At 52.2% G+C, this 22,642-nt stretch overlaps 1 protein-coding gene across 2 annotated transcripts in view; it reads right to left on the reverse strand.

Annotated features, from left to right (window-relative positions):
• LOC102378646 overlaps window positions 1-11,013 on the reverse strand; it is a 15,936-nt gene extending 4,923 nt beyond the window's left edge. Inside the window, exons 1-2 of one of the 2 annotated variants that reach the window (XM_025217018.1) lie at window positions 10,761-11,013; window positions 9,136-10,176 (exon numbers count right to left, since the gene is read on the reverse strand). In XM_025217018.1, coding sequence (XP_025072803.1) covers window positions 9,219-10,176; window positions 10,761-10,981 — 1,179 coding nt within the window. In that variant the 5' untranslated portion in view covers window positions 10,982-11,013 and the 3' untranslated portion in view covers window positions 9,136-9,218. Of the gene's footprint in view, window positions 1-9,135; window positions 10,187-10,760 lie in introns of both variants that reach the window. The other variant, XM_025217019.1, reaches the window with a different exon arrangement.
• Between the last annotated feature and the right edge of the window lie 11,629 nt (window positions 11,014-22,642).

A 22,642-nucleotide genomic window follows, 5' to 3' on the forward strand; every position in this document is an offset into this window, starting at 1 on the left:
GCCTAAACCATATAGTACCAGTAAAACAGTAATATAGAACAGTAAAAATCAATATAAACATAATAACTATACAATATAAAGAAGGAGAAAAAACAAAACAAATACAACTTGCTGCCAAAATAAAATGCTGAAGCTTATCCTATGTCTTAGCTCACTTATACTTATCTATAGGGAATAGAGAGGGAGAGACAGTCAGAAATGGTTGGGGAAAGGGAGGGAATGCATTTAAAAAAAAACAAAACCCAAACTGCGGGTTTTGCTACACTGGGAGCTCCCTACACTGCTGCCCTTTCTCCTAGGGGCCACCATGGCAAGGTGCCACCTGCTTGCCCAGCAGCAGTGGGGGCCGTACTAAAGTTGTGCCCCGCACTGCTGCTGGGCAAGCAGGGGCACCTCCGCATGGCTAGCATGGGTCTCCCAGGGGGAGAGCAGCAGAGCAGAGAGCCCCAAGCCCGCAGTGGTTAGCCTGCATCCACCCTCACCTCCACCCCCATGGGCTCTGCTGGGCTCTGCCACAGCCATGCTGCTGGAGGGGAGGGGGTAGGGGGAAGGGCACATCATCTTAGCCCTCACCCACCTGGCCCCCACAAAAATAAAAGTCCCGTGCATGTGCATCTAACCCCCCCCAGACCCCCCGCAAAAATAAGTCGGCACCTGTGACTGCACTGGGACTGTGTCAGTCCCCTCTTGCATCCCCCAGCCCCTTCAGCAGCACCTCCTGCTGGGTAGGGGGGCATTGACTCTGTCCTCCAGAAGCTGCCCCCCAGGTGGTGCTGGAATCAAAGGGTCTCTAGATCACTGCTTCTCGACTTCTTTGTACCAGGACCCATTTGTAAACATGGATAGCCAGTCCTGACCCAGTGCCCCTCACTCCTGACCTGATACTCCCCCCGCCCTCAGCCCCAGCTTCCCTGCCCCCCGGTGTATGGGACAGGGGGTGGATGTCTGTGAGAAGGGGGGTGCTGTGGGAAATGTGGGGGGCAAGCAGCCCCCCACAAGCAGGAGCTTTTCCAGCCTGCAAGGGAAAAGCCACTGTTTCCCACGTTTCTCCTTTAAAGGGGAATCCAGTTTTAAAGTTTGTTCACAACTCTTTCATATATTCTTACAACCCACTTTTGGGTTGTGACCCACAGGTTAAGAAACACTGCTGTAGGCAGCAGAGCTGCCCCAGCCCACAGTGCCTCCCTCCAGCACAGTGGCAGTCATAGGTGGTAGATGGGGGGGCGATGGGGTGATGGGGCTAACCCCCCCCCCCAATGCTGGGCATCTGTAGCACCACAAGGCAGCCCAGCCACAGGCTTTTCGCAGCTGCAGCAGGGGTGGGGGAAGAGTGGGAGTGGGGCTGGGGCAGGCGCTGCACAGCCGGGGCAGGGTGGGGCCCGGGGCAGAGCCGCAAGCAGCTTGTCCAGGTGGTGTGGTTCCTGCTGCTACACGCACCCCAGGAGGGCACGGGGGGCATGTGCCCCTGGATCTGCGCCTGGGCAGGGCAGGCTGCTGCTGCGGGCTGTGGCCAGGGCTGCACCGAGCTCTTCCCAGAGTGGATGGGGACTGGGCCAGGCTGCACGTGGCACAGGCAGCAGTGGCATGGGGTGGGGAGCTGTGGGGGCTGCAGCCACTCCAAAATTTGCTGTACCCCCACCCCCAGTCCCACTCCCAGCACCACCATCACCCGCCCTGAGCACAGCCCAGACAAACCTGTCCCGCTGGGAAGAGTCCAGTGCAGCCTCGGTCACAGCCCACACCCCTGCCTCCCCCCACAGATCTGGGGGCACAAGCCCCCATGCTATCCCAGGGTGCATGCAATGGTGGGAACTGCCACCCCCTCCCCACACTGGGCGCCCCCCCAGACAAGTCGCTAGCAGCTTGGTCCTGAGCCCCATTTGTTTGGGGGGGGGGGTGTGCTCAGATGTGCACGCATGCTCAGCCCCCACAAATATTTTTTTTTCTCTCCACCTATGGCAGCAGTCAAGCAGGTCCTCTAGAGAGGGGCAGTGTCTTCTGCCTAGTGGGGTAGCTTTATTGCAGTTATCCCTGAATGCAAGCAGAGTACCTACTAACAGGGCCGGGTGCAGAGCAGGTGCAGTGGCAGGGCTGCACCCCATCTTTTGGATAGGACCATGCTGCAGGAGCCTCTGGGGACTTTTTAAAGTCTTGAAAATAGGTGAGAATCCCCCATCCCTCCTCCTCCATACTTCATTTCTCCCACTTCCTGCCCTGCAGCTGCTGCTCTCCTTGCTGTCCTGGGGCAGGGAAGCTTCACTTTCAAGCTTCACCAGTGGGCAAGGGAGGAGGCTAGGAGAAGGGATTGCTGCTCGTGCCCGCCCTTTGCCAAAACCTGGATCATGCTGATTTAATTTTGTGGGTCCAAACAGGTGCTCTAAGAATTTCCAGACAGATCATAAATGAACCTCTGGCCTTAACATGGAGGACATCGTGTGCTGCAACAATGAGCTGATGCCAACTGATATCTTGAGAAAGAAGAATGAGCTAGAGAGGAATGGGATGATGACAGAAGGCCTGGCCACCAGCATTTCCCGGGCCCTGGAGCTGGTGGTGGACTTGAGACAGGACAGGAAAACGAACTGGTACTCAGGGAATATCCAGCTTGTTGTCCAGGCCGATGGTTGCTGGCTAGAGTTCAAAGCAGGAGCTGCCAAATTCACAGTGCTGGTGTGGTATGACCAGTACAAGAAGGAGGTCAAAGTCCTCAAAACATTCTGAGCAGAGAGGTGAATGTGATGGATGTCCCCCCCTTCTCAATCCCTCCCCAAATAAATGCCTCTGGTGCTTACAAATTTCAATCTGTTTCTTAATGGTGTTGAGTTGTGGGGCTCCCTGCAGCACAGAACCCCCTAGCACCATGTCCTAGCATTGCAGTCAGCACAGATAGTGTGGGAAGAGCACTCTCTGCTGAGCCCCACTCATCATCTGCATGCACAGCACCCTCTAGTACTGCACAGGGGCACTGTGGTGAGCACCCCGCACCTGAAACCTGAGTACATCAGAGAGCAGGGTGGGTGCTCTCTCTCTCCCTGACTCCCTGCATGGCATCTGCCTGTGGGTCTAGCTCAGACTCTGCTGTACTGCCAGCCCCCTGTCCCTGCCTTCGGACAAAGGGAAGGGAAGGGAAGGGCATAAGATCCCAGTTTGGGCTATGGAGCCATGAGGCTGGAGGAGGGGTGTGTGCCAGGCCAAAGTCAGGTGCCTCAGTGAATGGTACTGATGTGCCCAAGGCTCTCCAAGCTGGCATCTGCATGGCCTCCTGTGGGGCACTGAGGAGGGCAGGCTTGTGCTTGAATCCTCTCTGTCCAGATACCAAATATGCAGTGACAAGGAGGACCTCTGCAGAAAGCTGGCCTAGTCCTTTGGCCAAGCCCTGGATGGCACCCTTGTCCTGCTGTAGCCCTGCACTCACCCTGTCACCCTGGTGCTGATGAAGATGTTCCAGCACCAAGTATCCAGTGCCAACCCGGCCTCAGGACTCTACCGCTGACACCCTCACCCTATTACCACAGCTTCTCCCCAGCTAGCCTAATGCAGGCCCTGCCTGACACGGGCATCACCATTCAAACTGGAACGCCTCTACTTGATGCCATCCTCATAGACCCAACTCCAACTGTGATATCTGAACTTTATCCAGACCCCTGACCCCATCGCCAGAGCCCTGAAATTGTCTCACATGACTCTAACCGCAATCCTAGCCTTACTTCTTTCTCTGGTCACCTCAGCCCCCAACCCTGCACCTGAAACCTCAAACCTCTCCCCAAACCCAGTCCCCCTACCCACCCAGCTCTTCCCAGGTCCCCTCCCTCCCCCCCAGCCTTTGTGCTTCCAGCATCCAAAATGCAAATTTCAGCAAGCTTAGGTCACTAGTAGGGCTGGTGGTGTGGGACCAGGTGAAAGGTGTGCACGAAGAGTGGTTGCTCCTTAAGGACACAATCCTTGAAGCACAAAGGAAGTCCATTCATATGTGGAGAAAAGATAACAGAAGGGCTGGGAAGCCCTCTTAGCTAAACAGGGAAATCACAGTCCTCTAAAGAAAGAAGAAAGAGGCTTAAAAACAATGGAAGCTTAGGGCAGGCCCCAAGGAGGACTATTCCACGATGACCTGCATTTGTAGGAAACAGATAAGACAGGCTAAAGCAGCGACTGAACTTAGATTAGCAATGGGAATCACGAACAAGAAGTCCTTCTTTAGGTACACAGGGAACAGGAGGAAAAGAAATGGGAGTGCAGGGCCATTGCTCAACAACTCAGGAGAGCTGGTTACCAGTAGCTAGGAGAAAGCTGAACTCCTGAATGACTACTTTGTCTTGGTCTCACCAGTCCAAGGGGAAAACCACACCAGGTAGAGTAGAGGATGAGCAGGGTAGGGATAATCGCCTTCCTACTATTGCCATAGAATTGGTGTATGATCAATTAAAAAAATTAAACGTATAAAAGTCAGCAGGACCATATGATCTTCATCTAAGAGTACTGAAGGAGCTGGCCAAAGTCATTGTGGACCCCCTGGCGAAACTCATCCACAACTCACGGTGCTCTGGAGAAGTCCCTGTGGACTAGAAGAGGGCCAATGTTGTGCTGATACACAAGAAGGGCAGGAGGGATGACCTGGGTAACTATAGGCCAATCAGTCCAGGGAAAATCCTAGAAAAGTTCATCAAGGAGTCTAGCTGTGATAACCTTGCAGAAGGTAAGATTCTGAATGACAGCCAGCATGGCTTCATCACGGGCAGGTCTTGACTTACCGACCTCATCTCCTTCTCTGACCAGGTAACTCGCCACCTGGACACGCGAAAGCAGGTTGACATTGTATACCTTGAATTCCAAAAGGTCTTTGATCTAGTATCCCACGATGTCCTCACAAGAAAATTGGGAGATTGTGGGCTTAACTCCAAGATAGTCAGGGGGGTGAGAACCTGGCTGACGGATAGGACACAGAGAGTTGTAGTGAACGGATCTGTGTCATCCTGGTGAGAAGTGTGCAGCCGTGTCCTGCAGGGGTCCATGCTCAGTCCAGAACTTTTCAACATCTTTATTAACAATTTGGATGTGGGAGTGAAGAGCTTGCTGGCCAAGTTTGTGGACGCACCAAGTTATGGGGGAGCGTGGTCACGCCTCCAGATAGGTTGCAGGTACAGGCAGACCTAGACAAGCTAGCAAGTTGGGCGGATGGGAATCTGATGAAGTTCAACGTCGAGAAATGTCAAGGGCTTCATCTCAGGATGAGCAACCCCCAACACACCTACAGGCTTGGCGGCACCAAACTGACTAGCACCGCAAATGAAAGGGACCTGGGGGTAATAATAGGACACAGTATGAATATGAGCTAGCAATGCGGTGCTGTAGCCAGTAGGGCAAATAATACTCTGGCATGCATCAATCGATGCATCTCCAGCAAAACCAAGGAGGTGATTCTTCCGCTCTACTCAGTACTGGTGAGACTGCAGCTGGAGTACTGCGTCCAGTTCTGGACACCGCACGTTAACAAGGACTTGGACACGATTGAGAGAGTACAAAGAAGAGCCACCTGTATGATCAGAGACTTGCATGGAAAGCCATACAAGGAAAGGCTGAGGGATCTGGGGCTCTTCAGCCTGAGGAAAAGAAGGCTGAAGGGGGGACCTGGTAACAGCTTACTGCTACACTAGGGGAGGACATCAAGGGCTCAGTGAGCAACTGTTCACCAGAGTACCCGAGGGGAAAACCAGGAGTAATGACCACAAACTCCTGGAAGACTGATTCAGGCTCAACCTTAGGAAAAACTTCTTCATGATCAGGGTGTCCAGACTGTGAAATAAGCTCCTTCCAGGGGTGGTGCAATCACCTACCCTGGATTCTTCAAGAGGAGACTAGACAGTCACTTTGCTGGGGTCGCCTGACCCCCAGTTATCTTTCCTGCTTGGTGCAGGGGGCTGGACCTGGTGATCTTCTGGCCTTACAATCTATGAATCTATGAATCAGTAACACTTGATCTCTTCTCCCAGCCATGACCACATACTCCTAACCCTGCATTCGGTGGTCAGCACTCCCAAGGGTGTGGAGGGAAACTGTGGCATTGACCAGGGGAAGAGATGTGCACAAAGTCATGCAGTGGAACAGCCCATGCAGTCTGATCAGTAGCACTATGGAAGCTCTGTCATCTTTTAATTAATTTAATTATTGACATTCCACTAGAATGATAAACAAAGAGCAGAAAACACAAATGCTCAGAATTTGGAGGGGGAAAAAAGCCTTGTCACAGGCCCTTGCTGCTGTTAGTAATAGTGATTATAACATTATAAATGGTACGATAGGAATCCATAATTATCTCCACGAAGGTCAGGGCCCCATGCTGCGAGGCGCTGAACAGGGAGAAACAACTCCTGGCGCAAAGAGCTTTCAGTCTAAATCAGTGCTGATCAACATCCAGCCTATTGGCCAAATCCAGCTAGCAAGACTATGGCATATAGCCAGCAAGGCCATGTCATTGAGCACATAGGGCTCTCCATGGGTTTGAAAATCTGTTGTGTCTCTAGTGGGTTATGGAATAGAGAAAATCCCACACAATTTACTGATTCGTTTGATGCACTGGCTGGGGAAATTTTTAGCTACTTGCACGATTTCACAATGATTACACTCTTAATTCATACAACACAATTTTATTTTAAAATTCTTTGCTACACATATAACACTGCTTAGCTTTAAGAAACACCACAAACATTAAGAACACAATAACTACATATATCAGAAATAATGCTCCAAATGCACTTCCTTCCCAAACCATGCTATAAGAATTAGTATTACAAAAACAACTACAATTACAACTAAAAGTTACATTTGAATCAATACTATTATTTTTCATAATATATTTACAATCCTAGAATTCCGAGAAACCAAACACCTCGATATGCTTTCATTCCTCAGTAGTACAATTTAATGGGTTGGCCTCAGTAGTACGGTTCAATGGACTCGCCTCAGCAGTGAAAGGAACAAGTCCCCTTCCTTCAGTCCCTTTCGGGCGCTCCGCAGCTTCAGCGTGAACTAAGAGATTCGTGTTCATGGAGAGGGTGGTTCAGGTGATCAATCTGATCCAGCCTACACTTGCGATTCTTCCTTTGATGCTCTGCAAGTGAGGTTACCTCCAAATTGGGACAGTAGGTTACAGTTTTTATTGAGTGAGTTGCCGTCTTGGGCCCCTCCTACCCAAACCTGTCACTACTCCCAAATTTGGGCTCGGATCTTACTCAACAGATTCTTTTGCTTGGTAATCAGTTTCTTTCTTGACTATTCTAATTACTTTAGGGAATTTCCATATCACTGAATTGATTTTTTATTTCCAATCTTGTCAAAAGGCCCTAGGGTTTGATCTCTCGGAATTTGGGATATTTGCTTAAGGGTCATTTTTATGTTAACTTTGTTAAAGGCCTCTAAAGATAAAATTCAAGAGTTAAGACTTTGAGCAAAGTCAAGAACTTCTGCACGTAGACCAAAACAATGGCCTAGATAAGAAGATAAATCTTGTCTTTTTCTAAACTGGCTAATGGGCAACTATTACAAACATTCAAACTATTACATTCAATATGACATGTTGGTGGGGCGAGAGTGGTGGTAGCATGAATTGCTCCCAGATCCACAGCAATTAATCCTGCCACCAAGGCCCCACTGACAAATTTCTTACCCCACGGGGAGTCCCATTGGCTAGGTGACATGGCCCTTCCTGCCAGACCATATCGGTGTGCACAGTTGACCTGTAGCCAAATCTGGCACGCGGTGTCATTCCACAGCATGACCCAACAAACAGGGCCAGGCCAGAGTGCTGGATTGCACCCATGAACTACCCGTGTGTGTGGATGCCATGCTGGATCCAGCCCAAGGATTGACCCCGTGTCATTCCCCCAGCCTGCAGGCCCAGAAGGTCGAGCACCACTGGTCTAAATGAATCCAATGAAAAGGGAATCAGACGAAAAATCAGTTGCCTGCAATTAGGGGTACACCGATAGAGATTTTTGGGGCCAAGACTGATAACTGATTTTTCAGGGAACATATTGGCTGATACCAATCCAATTTCCAATACAGCTGTGTGCAGGTGCTAAGTCTGGGGGTGGCAGGTGTGGGGGCTGGGAGGGAAGCATATCAAGGCCCCTGAGGTAAGGGTTGGGGTGGGCTGAGGCTGGGGCAGGAGCTGCCCAACCACGGCGGGGAGGGGCACAGGATAGAGCCGCAAGTGGCTGGTCTGGGGGCAGGGAGCCGTCTAGCCTCTGGATCTATGCCATCCGGGGTGGGGTTGGGGGTTGGGGTCAGGGCTCGGGCATGCCTGGAAAGCAAAGGGGGTGGGGAGGGGGCTCCCGCCACTACTCCCACCACTCATGCAGGAGGGCACGTGGGGAGTGTGTGTCCCTGGATCTGCACCAGGAGGGCTGGGGCCAGGCTGTGCTGGGCTCTACCCAGCTGGGCAGATTCCCCCCTCCCCCCATGCCCTCCCGGACTAGCAGTGCACAGCAGCCACCCTCCACCCCCCTCTTCCCGCACTTCCTTTGACAAGCCACGGTTCTGTTCCACACCTGCCCCACCCGGGCTAGACTGCCTCTGCCCCTGCCCCTGCCCCGCCCCACTCCCTCCCTCACTGCAGGGACCTTGACCTCCCCCCAGTGCCATTTCCCTCCCCTTCCACCACACCAGACTTACTACCTGCAGGCAGCTCTCCACACTGCTAGCCGTGTTCCTCACTGCCTACGTGCTGCGCTGCGGCTGCGCGCGTGCATGGGCATTGATCGTACAGATTATCACCCGCATTGGGCTGATTACTGATACAGAAAATATTCTTTATACCAATGCCGATCTGAAATCAGAACAATGTATCAGTGCACCTCTACCCAAAATGGCAGAGCCTGGAACATAACCCAGGAGTACCCTGAGTCCAGCACCTGCCTCCTAACCCTGGTATAGGAAAGATGCAGCCAGAAATGCTGGCTTAGTACTTCTACACCTGCTGTGCCCACCATGATGGGATCGACCTGATCTGGGCCCACACACTCTAACAGTGTGGGTACCTGGTTTACATCAGTGTGACGGGAGAGCCCAGTGGGCACTGCCTGTCCTGCACCACCTGGGAATTTGGTCCCAGTGGCTCTGATAGAGCCACAGCAAATTCACCACAGTGGGGATCTGGCCCCATGACGCCAAATGCCAACCCTACTCCACTTCCCCACCCTGCTCTGTCACTCCTAGCCTGACACTCAGCACCAGTTCACGTTCAGCAGCTGGGCAAACCACAGTGGCCACCCGACCGGCTGCTCCCAGTACTGGACCGTCCCATTGCCATCGGCATACACATTCATCTTTCTGTGCCCCTCCCCAGAGACGAAGGTCAGTTCGGCGCCCCCACACGTCACCACCAGCTGAGCGTCCCACAGCAGGCACTCCAGCTCCCGTGAGACCTCCTGCACTGCCCGCTCCAGGCACTGTCCCACCAGCTCCGGGGCCCTACGGAAGGTGAGGTCCTGCTGCACACTTAGCAGGCTGGTGAGATTGAGGGGGAACTGTCTGAGCTTCAGCCTGGACACGTAGGCCTCAGTGCTGTTGACTTGAATGTTGTACTTTGCCTTGCCAGCGATCCAGGCCACCTGGATCTGGGCCTGCCCCTTCCCAGACTGGAAAGCCTGGGCTGTCCCATTACAGTCCAGCATCAGCCGGGCGTTGCTCTGCACCATGGCCGGCTCCCGGCGGAACTCGCGCAGCGCCACGTCCAGGCAGTCCCGGTAAGCCCCCGGGCGCTGGGCCTGGCTCCGGGCTCTCAGCAGGCTCCCGACGCTCAGCTCCTGGGGACGGGGCGGCTCTGGGTGCCTGCAGGGCGTGGTCTGCCCACAGCGCCCGATGACCATTGTGCTCTGGTGCCTGTACGGGCTTGACAAGAACCATGTCTGATCAAGCAGAGCCAACATGACGATCAGGAGAATGCAAAACAGAAACCACACACCATCTGAGGGCTTGCTCTTCCTGACAGAGCATTGCCAAGTGAGAGGAGCCAGGCCTCGCACCCACGTCGGTGCTGCAGGCACCTGACAACAGGATGCCCAGGCTCCCCTGACTCTCCCGAAGACTCCTGTGTGCTTCTCTTTGGAGGAGCTTCCACAGGGACCACGCTCCTGCCCAGGCACCAGCAGGGGCTCTGACAGGCTCTCGTCGTCCTTCATCCTGGCGAGAGCTGGGAGAGCAGAGGGGGAGTGAGGAGTGCAGGTAGGGTGACAACGAACCAGGGCACCCACACGCTCCTCCCCAAGCTCCCACACCTAACCTGCCACACTCTCCTCCCACCTCCAAGCTTATATTTGCCACCTGGGTAGTGCAGGAGTCGCGGGTGTTTCTCTGGGGTTCGGCTGGACACCTAACCCAGAACCGCAGGGCAAGCCCTCCTGCTAAAGCAGAGCGCAGGCAGGCAGACCCCTGTGCCTAGGCTCCCTGCAAACACCCCAGTTCTTACCAGGTCTGGTGGCCCTGCAATTTGCCTGGGGGAGACACCCCAGGAGTCCCGACATGCAGCACTAGCTCACTGCACTCCCTTCCCCTTTCCTCCCAAGCGGGGCCGAGAGCCCAGCTCCTTCCTCTAATGGCTGTTGGGTCTCTGCAGCGCCGCACTCCCGGCCTGTCTCTGGCGCCAACAACAGCTGCGCTCTGCTGTGGCTGAAAGCACAACAGACTGGGAGGGAGGCACGGGCAGCGCAGAGAGGGGAGGGCAGCGGGTTGGGGAGCTCCAGCATGGCTGGGGGGCTGCTACTTACCCCTGCCTCTGCCCATGAGCTGCATGTAGGGCTGCCTGGACCTCTGATCCATGCAGCAGCCTGACAAGAGACTGAAAACTGATGGACATCCTTCTCCAAAACACACACAGAAGAGGAGGGACTCCAGGCTGTTCGGTTTCGGTTCTCAGTTCTTTGCTGTGGGAGGGGGGAGAGCCCTTTGGGAGCAAGTGAGCTAAGACTGAAGGCAGGGAGCTGGGCATGCTCCCTTACGTGTGCTGAAGCTGCTGCCCTTTCCGAATCAGCTCCCAGCTTCACCCAGGGGCTGGGGACAGCAAATTTGAGGCCTGAACTGGGCAAGAAAGAGGGAGAAAGACAAACAGAATAGAAAAGGTCTGCAAGCTAGGGCCCAGCTGCCTGCAGGTAAGTTTATCGGGGAGAACGGCTCCTGCCAATGGATGCACTCGCAGAGAGTTGGGCATGTGTGAGCACTAGGTGGGTTTTTGGAGAGGCCCACCCTAGTGGGTGGGACAGTCCCACAATGGGAACCTCAAGTCTCGGTCCCGGGTTGCATGACTGCAGGACAGGATTTGTCCTGGAGTTGCAGCATCGTGCAGGGATGGGGAAGCGGCATGTTCCCCCTTGCAGAAGGGCAGTGCTCCAGCCTGCTAGGGACTTCTTGCAATTGCTGGGAGCAGGATGCAAGAGGCCCTGTGCATGTGCATTTTACCTCCCCCCACCATCCTGGGGCCCACTGCAAAAATAAATCAGCACCTGTGACTGCACTGGGGCTGCATCAGCCCCCTCTGGGTTCTCCAAGCCCCTTCCCCAGCACCTACTGCTGGGAGACACAGAAGCTGCCCCATGGGTGGTGCTGCAATCAAAGGGCCTCTAGATCAGTGCTTCTCAACTTTTTGTACCAGGACCCATTTGTAAAGATCGCTGGCCAGTCCCAACCCAGTGCCCCTCACTCCTGACCTGCTCCTCCCTGACCCGAGGTCCCAGAGCCCCCGCGTTTTGTTTTGGATGAACCTTAGTTTTGTTTTGGATGTGAACTGAGATTCTGGACCACAGCAATGTCCTGTTTCCCACACCCCACAAACACCTTCCTCTTCTTTCTTCATGCTGATTTCATTTTGTGGGTCCAAACAGGTGCTCTGAGAACTCCCAGACAGATCATAAATAACCGTCTGACCTCAGCATGGAAGAGACTGTGCAATGCAAGAATGAGCTGAGGCCAATTGATGTCCTGGGAAAGAAGAATGAGCTAGAGAGGACTGGGATGCTGACTGAAGGCCTGGCCATCACCATTTGCCGGGCCCTGGAGCTGGTGGTGGACTTCAAGAAGGATATCACAATGTACAGGCACTTAGAGAATATCCAGCTTGTTGTCCAAGCCGATGGGTGCTGGCTAGAGTTCAGAGCAGGAGCTGCCAGTATCACAGTGCTGGTGTGGTATGACCAGAACAAGAAGGAAGCTAACGTCTCCACCCCATTTTGGAAAGAGAGGTGAATGTAATGGATGTCCCCCGACATCTCAGTCCCTCCCCAAATAAATGCCTCTGATGGCTACAAATTACAATCTGTTTCTTGGTGGTGTTTAGTCGTGGGGCTCCCTGCAGCGCCCCCCCCAGCACCATGCCCTGGCATTGAGGTCAGCACTGATGGTGAGGGGAGAGGGCTCTCTACTGAGCCCCACTCATCTTCATGCACAGCACCCTCTAATACTGCACAGGGGCACTGTTGTGAGCACTCTGCATCTGATACCTCCAGCCCATTCCCTGCTGCACAGCACTCCCTAGCATCAGCTTGAGAAACATGAGCTATCACAGAATATGTGGAGATGCATCCTGACCCACGCATCTTGCTCTAATTTAAACTTCTGTTCTGCATCAGGCTTGAGTCTGTGCTCATCACCATTGTATTTGAGCACCGTCCACTTGTGCATTAAGCCACACTAGCCACGGAGTCTTTGTTCTCTCAGAAGCTTCCCAGAGAGGGCCCGGTCTGGGTTCAGCTCTTTGCCCTGTTTCCTACTCAGATTAGCCTGTAATTACATCAGAGCAGGCATATTGAAGGGAAGGAGAAAAGGCACGCTGCTTCTGGATAAACTCTCCTCTGATGGTTTCTCTCTGCTAGGATCTGGAGGGTCCTATGTCAGGTGGCCAAATAGCATTTATAGACCAGTCCCCATCCAAGCAGGGAGGGCAGAAGTAAGGAATAGTAAAGAGGGCTGGGAAGAGAAATAAGTCTGGGAGAAACCCAGTGGTACCCTGATTCATTAGACCCTGCTCTTTCTTAGAAATGAGGATTAAACCCAGGAGCGAGGAAGCAGCCCTGCAAAGGCTAGGGACAAAGGGGCCGATGCCCAAGTGGAGGGGCTGGAAGTGAGGGGCTGATGCCTGAGCAAGTGAATGGAATTAGAGTAAGACCCATGAGGCATGGGGGTGGCTATGGGGGAGGCTGGAAGCCATGATTAGTGCCTCTATGGTGATTAGGGCCAAACTGGTGTCCATAAGCCTAGCCTAGTGCTAGCATGGCATGAGTGGTGCCAGAAGGGCCAGAAGGGAGCAAAATAGTTGTTATTAGTGAACTGAAGGTGTGGTGATGAATAGGACCAAGGTCCAGTTGAGTAAGTTAAGTGATGCTAAGGGCAGCCCCACCAGGACCACTCCTGGATTCTGGGACAGCCTCCCAACCTAATAACATTTCCATCCAGACATGACATGAAAATCAGTGAGGGGATACACCAAGGAGCTGGAGTGGGGCAGGATTAGCGCAGCCACCAGGAGGCTGTTCCTATCACAGTGCCCCCAGAACGATCCTAGGCCTTGAAGGAGATGCCTGGGAAAGGGTTGAAGAGTTGTGCATGTGTCTCCTCGGAGGTAACTGGATTGTGAGTTGTGAGTGACTCATCACAGGCAGCAGAACAGCAGGTCCTAAATGCTGGGTTAATCTTACAGAGGAAGAATCAATAGCAGGCAGTTCAAGGCAGAGAAGAACTGCTGCTGCCTGCCAGCCACTGCTGTGGGATGGGGACGAGTGCCGGACCAGTGGAATGGGCTCCCCAAGGCAGCAGGACAGGCCGCATCTCCACACATCCTCAGATCCAGCCTGCCTAGAAAGTGCTTGTGTGAGACAAAGGCCTGCACCCTCTGGACTCAGGTGACCGGGAGAATTCCCTGCCGAGGTCAGACAATGTGGCTGGCGCACTGTACATTTAATATTGATGAGCCTACAGGCCTTAAAAACAATCACCCTCTTTCATGAACCCAGAACTCCTGCCTTGGGGATTTTTCCTCTTCTTTGTCCTTCTCTGTTTCCCCTCCCATTGGACATATTTTATTCCCATTCCTCCCCTCACATTTGCCCCCCAAAAGCCCCTGGGTGGAACAAGGAGCAGATTCCCAAAACAAAAAAGGGCAGTGGCTTCAGCATGCCCAGCTGCCTCCTTTCAGCCCTGGCTTGGTTGCAGCAAAAGGGCCAAGCCCCCAACACACCTGCCTCCCCTCCCCTCCCCTCCCCTCCCCTGCACCTGGGTCTGCCTGAGCATCAAAACCCAATACCTAAGCAGAGCAGAGGACAGGACTGGTTCTTCCCACCAACTCTTATGAGCAGGGCACCCCAGGGAATCCCAACCGTGCTCCTCTGGGGTGCAGCAGCCCAGGGGTGGCCTTTCAGAAAAGCCACAAGGCACTGATCACCCAGCACTGATACGCAGCTCCCTCGGGTGGGCAGAGCAGCTGATTAAGAACCACACAGTGACCCTGGGGTAATCCAGAGCCTTTCCCCAAACTACTCCCCCCTCCAGCTGGGTCTCCCAACAGGGGTCACTGCACAGACCGAGGCTGTGTCTTAGACTCCAGGGTTTCCTGGGGCTTCCAGGCAACAACAGACTCATCCCTCCCATGGCTTGGGGAAATGCACTGAGTGACATGGACATTAGAGGTAGGGGGATTAGGGGAGAGGGACTGGAGTAACTGGCCCTTGGATTGGCTGGAGCAGACACCAGCTCTCACAGCCAAGGGCCAAGGGCACAGTTTGCAGGAACTATGGCAATCCCCCACTGCACTGCACGGGGGTCTGCAGAGATGGCACAGGTGGCTGTGGAGCAGGATTGGGCCCAGACAGCCACACATGCAGCCCAAGAAAAGGGTCAGAGCTGAGGAGCACCTGCTAGACATACTGGGTCACCTTCCCTCACCCCACTAGGGCCCCCCTCTTAACTCTGCCTATGCCCCCTTGATGACACCAAAACTCATGCTAAGCTGGGGCCTACTCACAAAAGTTAAAATAAAAAATGCTGATGCTGACTGCACAGAGCAAGAAGATGCCATTTCATGGCTAGGCCATCTGAGAAGAAATAATGAGGTATCCCTTCCAACTTATCTTCTATAATCACGATGATTTCAAGCTGGCTCCTGGTTGTCTGGTATGTAACCGTGTGAAATGTCTGTCCTTGATTAATTAGCATAGTAAATATTTCTTTTGAAATTAACTCGTGTTAATTTCTCACGTGTTAACTCGTGTGAAATTAACTCGTGCGTAGGAAGGAAGAGACATCCTCCATATGTAATAGGAGCCTCCTCCTGATTTAGTTCTGGTTTTGTGATTTACCTTGTTTTCCAAGGACACTTGTGTTTTGCCTGGTTGTTAATTAGTTTCTTGAGATGGCCCAAACCGGATAACCCCATGTCATTGAGAAAGGCAATTCATTCAAACTGGAACTTTTTGAGAACCAATAATGAGCTGTCTGATTAACAGGATTGTCCTGTCAATTGCTGCTTGGGACTTTCTCTTGATTTACGCACCTACAAGTATGCTTGGAAGATGCTGGACTAAGGGTATAAGAAAGCGGTGAGATCTCTGACAGGGCGCAAGAGTGAGAAATCTCTCTGACACCAGCCGCTGCTGTGCCCTGCATACTCGAGAAGTTGAAGAGAAACAGACTGCCTCTTCGTTGCCTGTTTGGTGAGAAATCATCACCTTGTAGCTAATTATTAGACTTTGATTTGGTTTGGACTCACTTGACTTGACTTTGAATACTTGTAGTAACGAAAACCTTTCTGTCACTCGGCAAACGAGGTGTCTTGTCAATCCCTAGGCTAGTCTAGAGTCCTAGGTTTTTAGGGTTAGCACCCCCTCCCACCCCACTCCTGTCTCAGTGGCTGGTCTGGAGCAACACAGACAAAACACTAGTTACAGCAACAGCAGGGGGCTCCTGGTTTCCCTCCCCAGCTTGGAGAGGGAGCGGAGGGGAGGGGAACCTAATGGGTTAGGCATCAAAGTTGGAACTCCTGGCTTCTAACCCAGGCCAGGAGTAGAGCAGGGAGCAAAATGTGTTATCACATGTCAGAATGGCTGAGTGGTCTAAGGTACCCGATTCAAGGCTTTGTCTTCCCTTCTCCTGGGTGCTCTGGTCTCTGTATGGATATGTGGGTTCAAATTCCACTTCTGATATCTTCTTTAGGGGCTTTAAACTAGGTTCATCGGGGGACAGGGAAGCAGAGGATAAGGAGAACCTAGGATCAGCGAGCCACAAGCAATGCATTGGATCAGCTTGTAAGCACTAAGAGGCCCAGTAGACATCAGGACAGGGGGGCACCAATGGCACCCATTGCGGGGCTTCAATGTCTCTACACTGATGCTGGGGGAACATAGGGAACAAGCAGGAGCAACTTGCACTCCTGCTTGCAAGCAACAACTTTGACCTGGGTGGACTAACTGAAACCTGGTGCGACCCTAGTCATGACCGGGCAGTAGGCATTGAGGGTTACAGGTTGTACAGACAGGATAGAGTGGGGAAAAAAAGGGGGAAGGGTGTTGCTCTCTATGTTAAGGAACAATATACATCCTCTATAATCAAGATGGCATCAGAGGAGGGCCAAACTGAGGTATTGTGGGTCAGGATACAAGGGGGGTGGGGGGAAAGGGACTTGGTAGTGGGGGTCTACTATAGACCGCCACACCAGGAGGATGAGCTAGACCTGCAATTCTCCAGACAGCTCTCAGAGGCCGTACGGTTGAGAGATATGGTTGTCATGGGTGACCTCAACTACCCTGACGTGCTGGGAGGAGCAGTCAGCCAAATCTAACCACTCATGTAGATTCATAACCTGCGTACAGGATCTCCACCTAACACAGGAGGTATACGATCCCACTAGGGGAAAAGCCTTGCTGGACTTGGTATTAGCTACAGGGGATGACCTGGTCGGGGATCTGCAGGTACAAGGTAACTAGGGGATAGTGACCATTGATTGATTGAATTCACTGTCTGGCAAAGGGTGGGTAAACTAACCAGCAGGACTGAAGTGCTAGACTTCAGACAGGCTAACTTCAGTGTGCTCAGGAAATTAGTTAGTGAGGTGTTAAAGCTCAAGAGCATGGGTGAAATGGGGGTCCAGGAAGGGTGGTCATTCCTCAAGGGAGCGATCCTATGGGCGCAGAAGGAGACAATCCCATTGCGCATAAAAGGGGACAAAGGGGCCAAGAAGCCCTCTTGGCTAAACAGGGAAGTCCAGGAAAGCCCAAGGGCAAAGAAAGAGGTATACAGGCTGTGGAAACAGGGGGTAGCTACCAAGGAGGAATATATCTTCCTGGCTCGCACTTGCAGGGAATCAGTCAGGAAGGACAAAGCAGGATTAGCACTTAGGCTGTTGACAAAACTTAAGGACAACAAGAAGTCCTTCTTCAGGTATATAGGGAGCAAAATGAAGGCACAGGGTAGCATAGGACCCCTACAGGACAAACTAGGGCAATTGCAGAGAGAGGGGACAAAGCCGAGCTCTTTATCTTCCTGGCTCGCACTTGCAGGGAATCAGTCAGGAAGGACAAAGCAGGATTAGCACTTAGGCTGTTGACAAAACTTAAGGACAACAAGAAGTCCTTCTTCAGGTATATAGGGAGCAAAATGAAGGCACAGGGTAGCATAGGACCCCTACAGGACAAACTAGGGCAATTGCAGAGAGAGGGGACAAAGCCGAGCTCTTTAATGAGTTCTTTGCGTCTGTATTCCTAGACACAGACCAAGACAAATCTCCCAGTTGGATCATAGATAGACACAGGATGGACACCAGCCCACCAACTGTTAGTGCAGACTTAGTGAAGGGGCACTTAGAGGGGCTGCATGTGTTCAGATCAGCAGCCCTGGATGAACTTCATCCAAGGGTGCTGAAGGAATTGGCCAGTGTCATAGCAGAGCCACTGGTATGGCTGTTCGAGCACTCAAGGTGCTCAGATCAGGTCCCAGAGGACTGGAAAAGGGCCAATGTGGTCCCTATTTTCAAGAAGGGGAGGAGGGACAAACCAGGAAACTATAGGCCAGTTAGTCTCACCTCTATCCTTGGGAAAACTCTGGAAAAAATCATCAAGGATCACATTTGTGGGAGCCCAACAGGGGAAATAATGCTGAAAGGAAATCAGCATGGATTCACTGCAGGTAGATCCTGCCTGACTAACCTTGTTTCTTTTTATGACCAGGTCACCAAATGCTTAGACGCAGGAGTTGAGGTAGATGTCATCTGCCTAGACTTTAAGAAGCTCTTCGATATGGTATCTCATTCTGTTCTCGTAAATAATCTGACAGGCTGTGATGTACATGATTACATGGTCAGGTGGGGGGCAAATTAGCTTAGGGGTCACACCCAGAGAGTGGTGGAGGATGGGTCGGTATCAACCTGGAAAGAGGTGGGCAGTGGAGTTTTGCAAGGCTTGGTCCTTGGACTGGTGCTATTCAATGTCTTCATCAGTGACTTGGATGAGAGCATGGAGAGCACCCTGTCCAAGTTCACAGATCATACCAAGTTATGGGGAAAAGTTAACACACCAGAGGGTAGGGAACGGATCCAGACTGATCTGGACAGGTTAGAAAAATGGGCAGAATGAAGTAGGATGCAGTTCAACAAGGACAAGTGCAAAGTGCTGCACCTGCGCAAAAAGAACCACCAACACACTTCCAGGTTGGGGGACGACCTTCTCAGCAGCACAGCAGCAGAAACAGATCTTGGAGCCACAGTTGACTCCACAACGAACATGAGTCGTCAATATGATGAAATGATTAACTAGGGTAACTGCACTTTATCATGCATTAGCAGATGCATGACAAACAGGTCTAGGGAAGTGATGCTTCCCCTCTATACAGCACTGGTCAGGCCGCAGTTGGAGTACTGCATCCAGTTTTGGATGCCGCACTTCAAGAGGGATGAGGAGAATCTTGAGAGGGTTCAGAGGAGGCCACTCGTATGGTCAGAGGCCTGTAGGCCAGGCCCTACAAGGCAAGACTGAGGGACCTGGATGTCTTCAGCCTTCGCAAGAGAAGGCTGAGAGGTGATCTTGTGGCTGCCTATAAATTCATCATGGGAGGGCAGCAGGGAATAGGAGATGCTCTATTTACTAGGGCACCCCCTGGAGTAACTAGGAACAATGGCCACAAATTGACAGAGAGCAGATTTAGGTTGGGCTTTAGAAAGAACTTCTTCACAGTAAGGGTTGCCAGAATCTGGAATGGGCTTCCAAGGGAGGTGGTGCTCTCCCCTACCCTAGTGGGTCTTCAAGAGGAGACTGGACAAGCACCTGGCTGGGGTCATCTGACCCTAGCGCTCTTTCCTGCCCAGGGCAGGGGGTTGGACTCAATAACCTACTGAGGTCCCTTCTGACCCTAACATCTATGAATCTATGAGTCACCTCTATCCACGCTTGTTGATCCCCTTCTTCCCTCCCAGCTCTCACTTGAATGAAGGATGACAAGAGTCTGTCAGAGCTCTTGCTGGTGCCCAGGCAGGAGGGTGGCCCCCGCAGAAGTCCCTATGTGGAGAAACCCCTGTTCCAGGACACAGGAGTCCTTTGGAGTATCAAGGGAGCCTGGGCATCCTCTCACCAGCTACTCACAACACAGAGATGAAGCCAAGGCCTGGCATCCCTTAGCTGGCCCTGGCCTGGCTCCATAGGGAACAACAGGATTCTAGCTTGAAAGAGGTGTATTCAGCTTGTGAATGGGAACTGGAGCTGGGTGACAGACCATAAATAATGGAGCAGGACAAGGAATGGAGCAGCAGGTTGGCAGCTGTTGTCATAGGGCCAGATCCCCTGCAGTGCATCTGTGACGGGCAGACCCCACCATAGTGGGCACAGCAGAGGCATGAGGCCAAAGCCAGCTGTTCCTTCTGATCTTCCTCTAAGCATGTGCTTCCCCATGTCTTTCCCCACCATACCTGTTCCCTGCCACCAGGGTTCATGGAGCAAAGCAACCAGGCTCAAGTCACTGTGCCCAACTCCTATCTCAACTGCCCTGCCCTGCCCTGCCCTGCCCTGCCCTGCCCTGTGGAGACAGCTGGTCTCCAGCCAAACCATGGTGCTCCAGACCAGTTCTGTAGTCAATGCCCAGAGGGCTGACTCCTCCCTGGCACTGAGATCATGGAGCAGGCACAGAGCCATGACACCTGTTGGTTTTCCTGGAGACTGGAGCAATTGCTGCTGCAGGGCCTGTACTGACCCACCGCTTGCCAAGCAGTTGACTGGGACTTTCTGGGTGTATCTACACAAGACACTTAACTGTGCAGTAGCATAGTTTCCTGTGCAGTAAGCATGTGCATCTACATGTGCAAATGCTTACTATGCAGTAAATCTTGCTAATCACAAGTAAATTGGCTACCTGCAAATGCAAATAGCAAATTTACTTTCAATTAGTAGCAGCACAGTAATGCTTCTGTAGATGCCTTGCCAGGAGCAAATCCGCTCCCGGTCAGCCCTCCACCAGGGGGCGGCAGGGAGTTCTAAGCCCTATCTGCCATCACCTCTGGAAGTGGGGAGATCCTTATATCCTAGTCCCTGCTCCGCCATCACTGGGAGAGTCTTATCTCCCAGCACCAGCTCCATGATTGCAGGGCTGGCACTAGGAGATAAGGGTATCCCAGCACTGGCCCCATGGTACGGAGCCGGTGCTAGAAGTTCCCTGCTAGTGGGGACTGGGGAGCCTGTTTCACCCAGTTTAGCAAGCATGGAGCTGGGTGGAGAACAGGCAGGGGAACTTGTTCCCTCTCAGCTCCGTGCTCATGGAACTGAGCAGGACATAGGCTCCCAGCTCGGTCCCCATCCAGTTCCATGCTCACGGAGCTAAGTGGTGAACACGGTCCCCAGCTTCTTCCCCGTCCAGGTCCATGCTCCTGGAGCTGTCCGGGGAACATGCTCCCCAGCCTGTTCCCCACCAAGCTCTGCACTCACGAAGCTCAGCAGGGAATAGGCTTCCCAGCCTCCATCCCATGTGTGTGGCAGGGGCTGGGAACAGTCTCCATCTGGGGGAGGTCCCAGCCCCATGCCCCAATCAGGTGATCAAGACACGGGGCTTGGAAGAAGCTGCAGGGGTGGAGTAGGTCCCAGCCCCTATAGCATTTTCCAAGGTCCCTGCCCCTGGTCAGGGAGCCAGGGCCAGGAGCTCACTGCTGCCTGGGCAGATGTTGTACGCACAGGACACAGAGTGTAAATTGAAAACAAACGGGAATCTTATCAGGGGATAAGACACAACGCCACATTTATTGGAACATAAAACATACAACCTAAAAGGAATAAAGAACAATAAAGTTATCAGCTTCACTCATTCCCATACATACTCATTTATTCATTCATCCATACATACAAAAGAAACAAGCACACACACAGATAGTTAGACAGTTCTGCAAAGGTTAAGGTGTTACTAAGTTGTAAAGATGCTTGGGTCAATCTGGTGGCCAGCCAGATGACCACAAGGAATGGAGTCAGGTCTTGTTGGACGTGCCCAAAACCCCTTCTTGGAGGTGGACAGACCTAAAGCCTTTTATTTGTGTTCATTCTTTACAGTGATAGCTATCCGTACAAGCTATCCATACTGAGTCAGATGCAAAGGTCATACTTCTTGTCCTGTTGGCAGGCTGGGATTGGTAGGACAGGATCTTCTGCCTTTGTGGTCTGCAATCTTTGTGGGGGATGTTGCTTGTAATCTTCAGCCATCAGGGTGAAGGCATGATTTAGTATTTGGCAATCCTTAACTGCTGACTTGACATTGCTGCAACCTTTAATTTTTAAACCACAGAAGGCTATTGTCACCTGCTGCAAGAGGACTGTCTTCCTTCAGATTGTCACATGCATACATCACTTATTCTTTCATTACCTCTTTTCAAACATGCCAGACATATCACAGACCTTACATAAACATTTTTCTTATACTAAATTTAAGATCTAAAATCATGAGACCAACAGTTCGGATATATTTATGCTAAGCAATAGAGAATTTAAAGTTGATGGTTAATGCCATGGTTATTTAATATTTGATACAGAATAATAATGACTGATTAAAATATTATGGAAAATAAATCATAACAAGATTCATTATAAAAATAGCAATATAAGGCAATTACAGCAATTATAGCTACTGCAATACAACACAGGGGGACATTGTCCCTGCCCTGGCAGCAAGCAGCCCCTGGGGGCAGGGTGTAATGTCCCAGCTGTGGGCAGGAGACAGATGTCTCCTGGCCTGGTGCTCCCTGCCAGCCACTGGACTAGCACCTAGGGGGAGCCTAGAGCATCCCCTCCCCCAGGTGGCAGCAGGGGCCCATTGCAGGGCCCCACAAAGTGGAAGCAATTTGCTGCCATTAGCAGCACATCTGCTCTTGCTTCCCTGCCTGTGTAGACACCTACCCAGTGTCATGACCCAATGATTGCGTGTGCGCTTCGGCACTGCAGAATTATTTCCCGCCACATGGAGCTTTCTTTGCATGGTGCAATTCTCAGCTGCAGAGAGAAAACCCCAGTGCAAAGGAGTTCCCGCCACCCGTATGTAAATTCGTACCCCATTATTGGCTGTTTCTAAATTATTCCCATGTGGCAGCTAGTGAGTGGCTTGCTAGTCGTATAAGAAGTTTGAGCAGTTTCCGCCCAAGTTGTAGAGGACT

The sequence above is a fragment of the Alligator sinensis genome, unplaced genomic scaffold, assembly GCF_000455745.1.
Source record: "Alligator sinensis unplaced genomic scaffold, ASM45574v1 scaffold1208_1, whole genome shotgun sequence".
Taxonomy (NCBI): domain Eukaryota; kingdom Metazoa; phylum Chordata; order Crocodylia; family Alligatoridae; genus Alligator; species Alligator sinensis.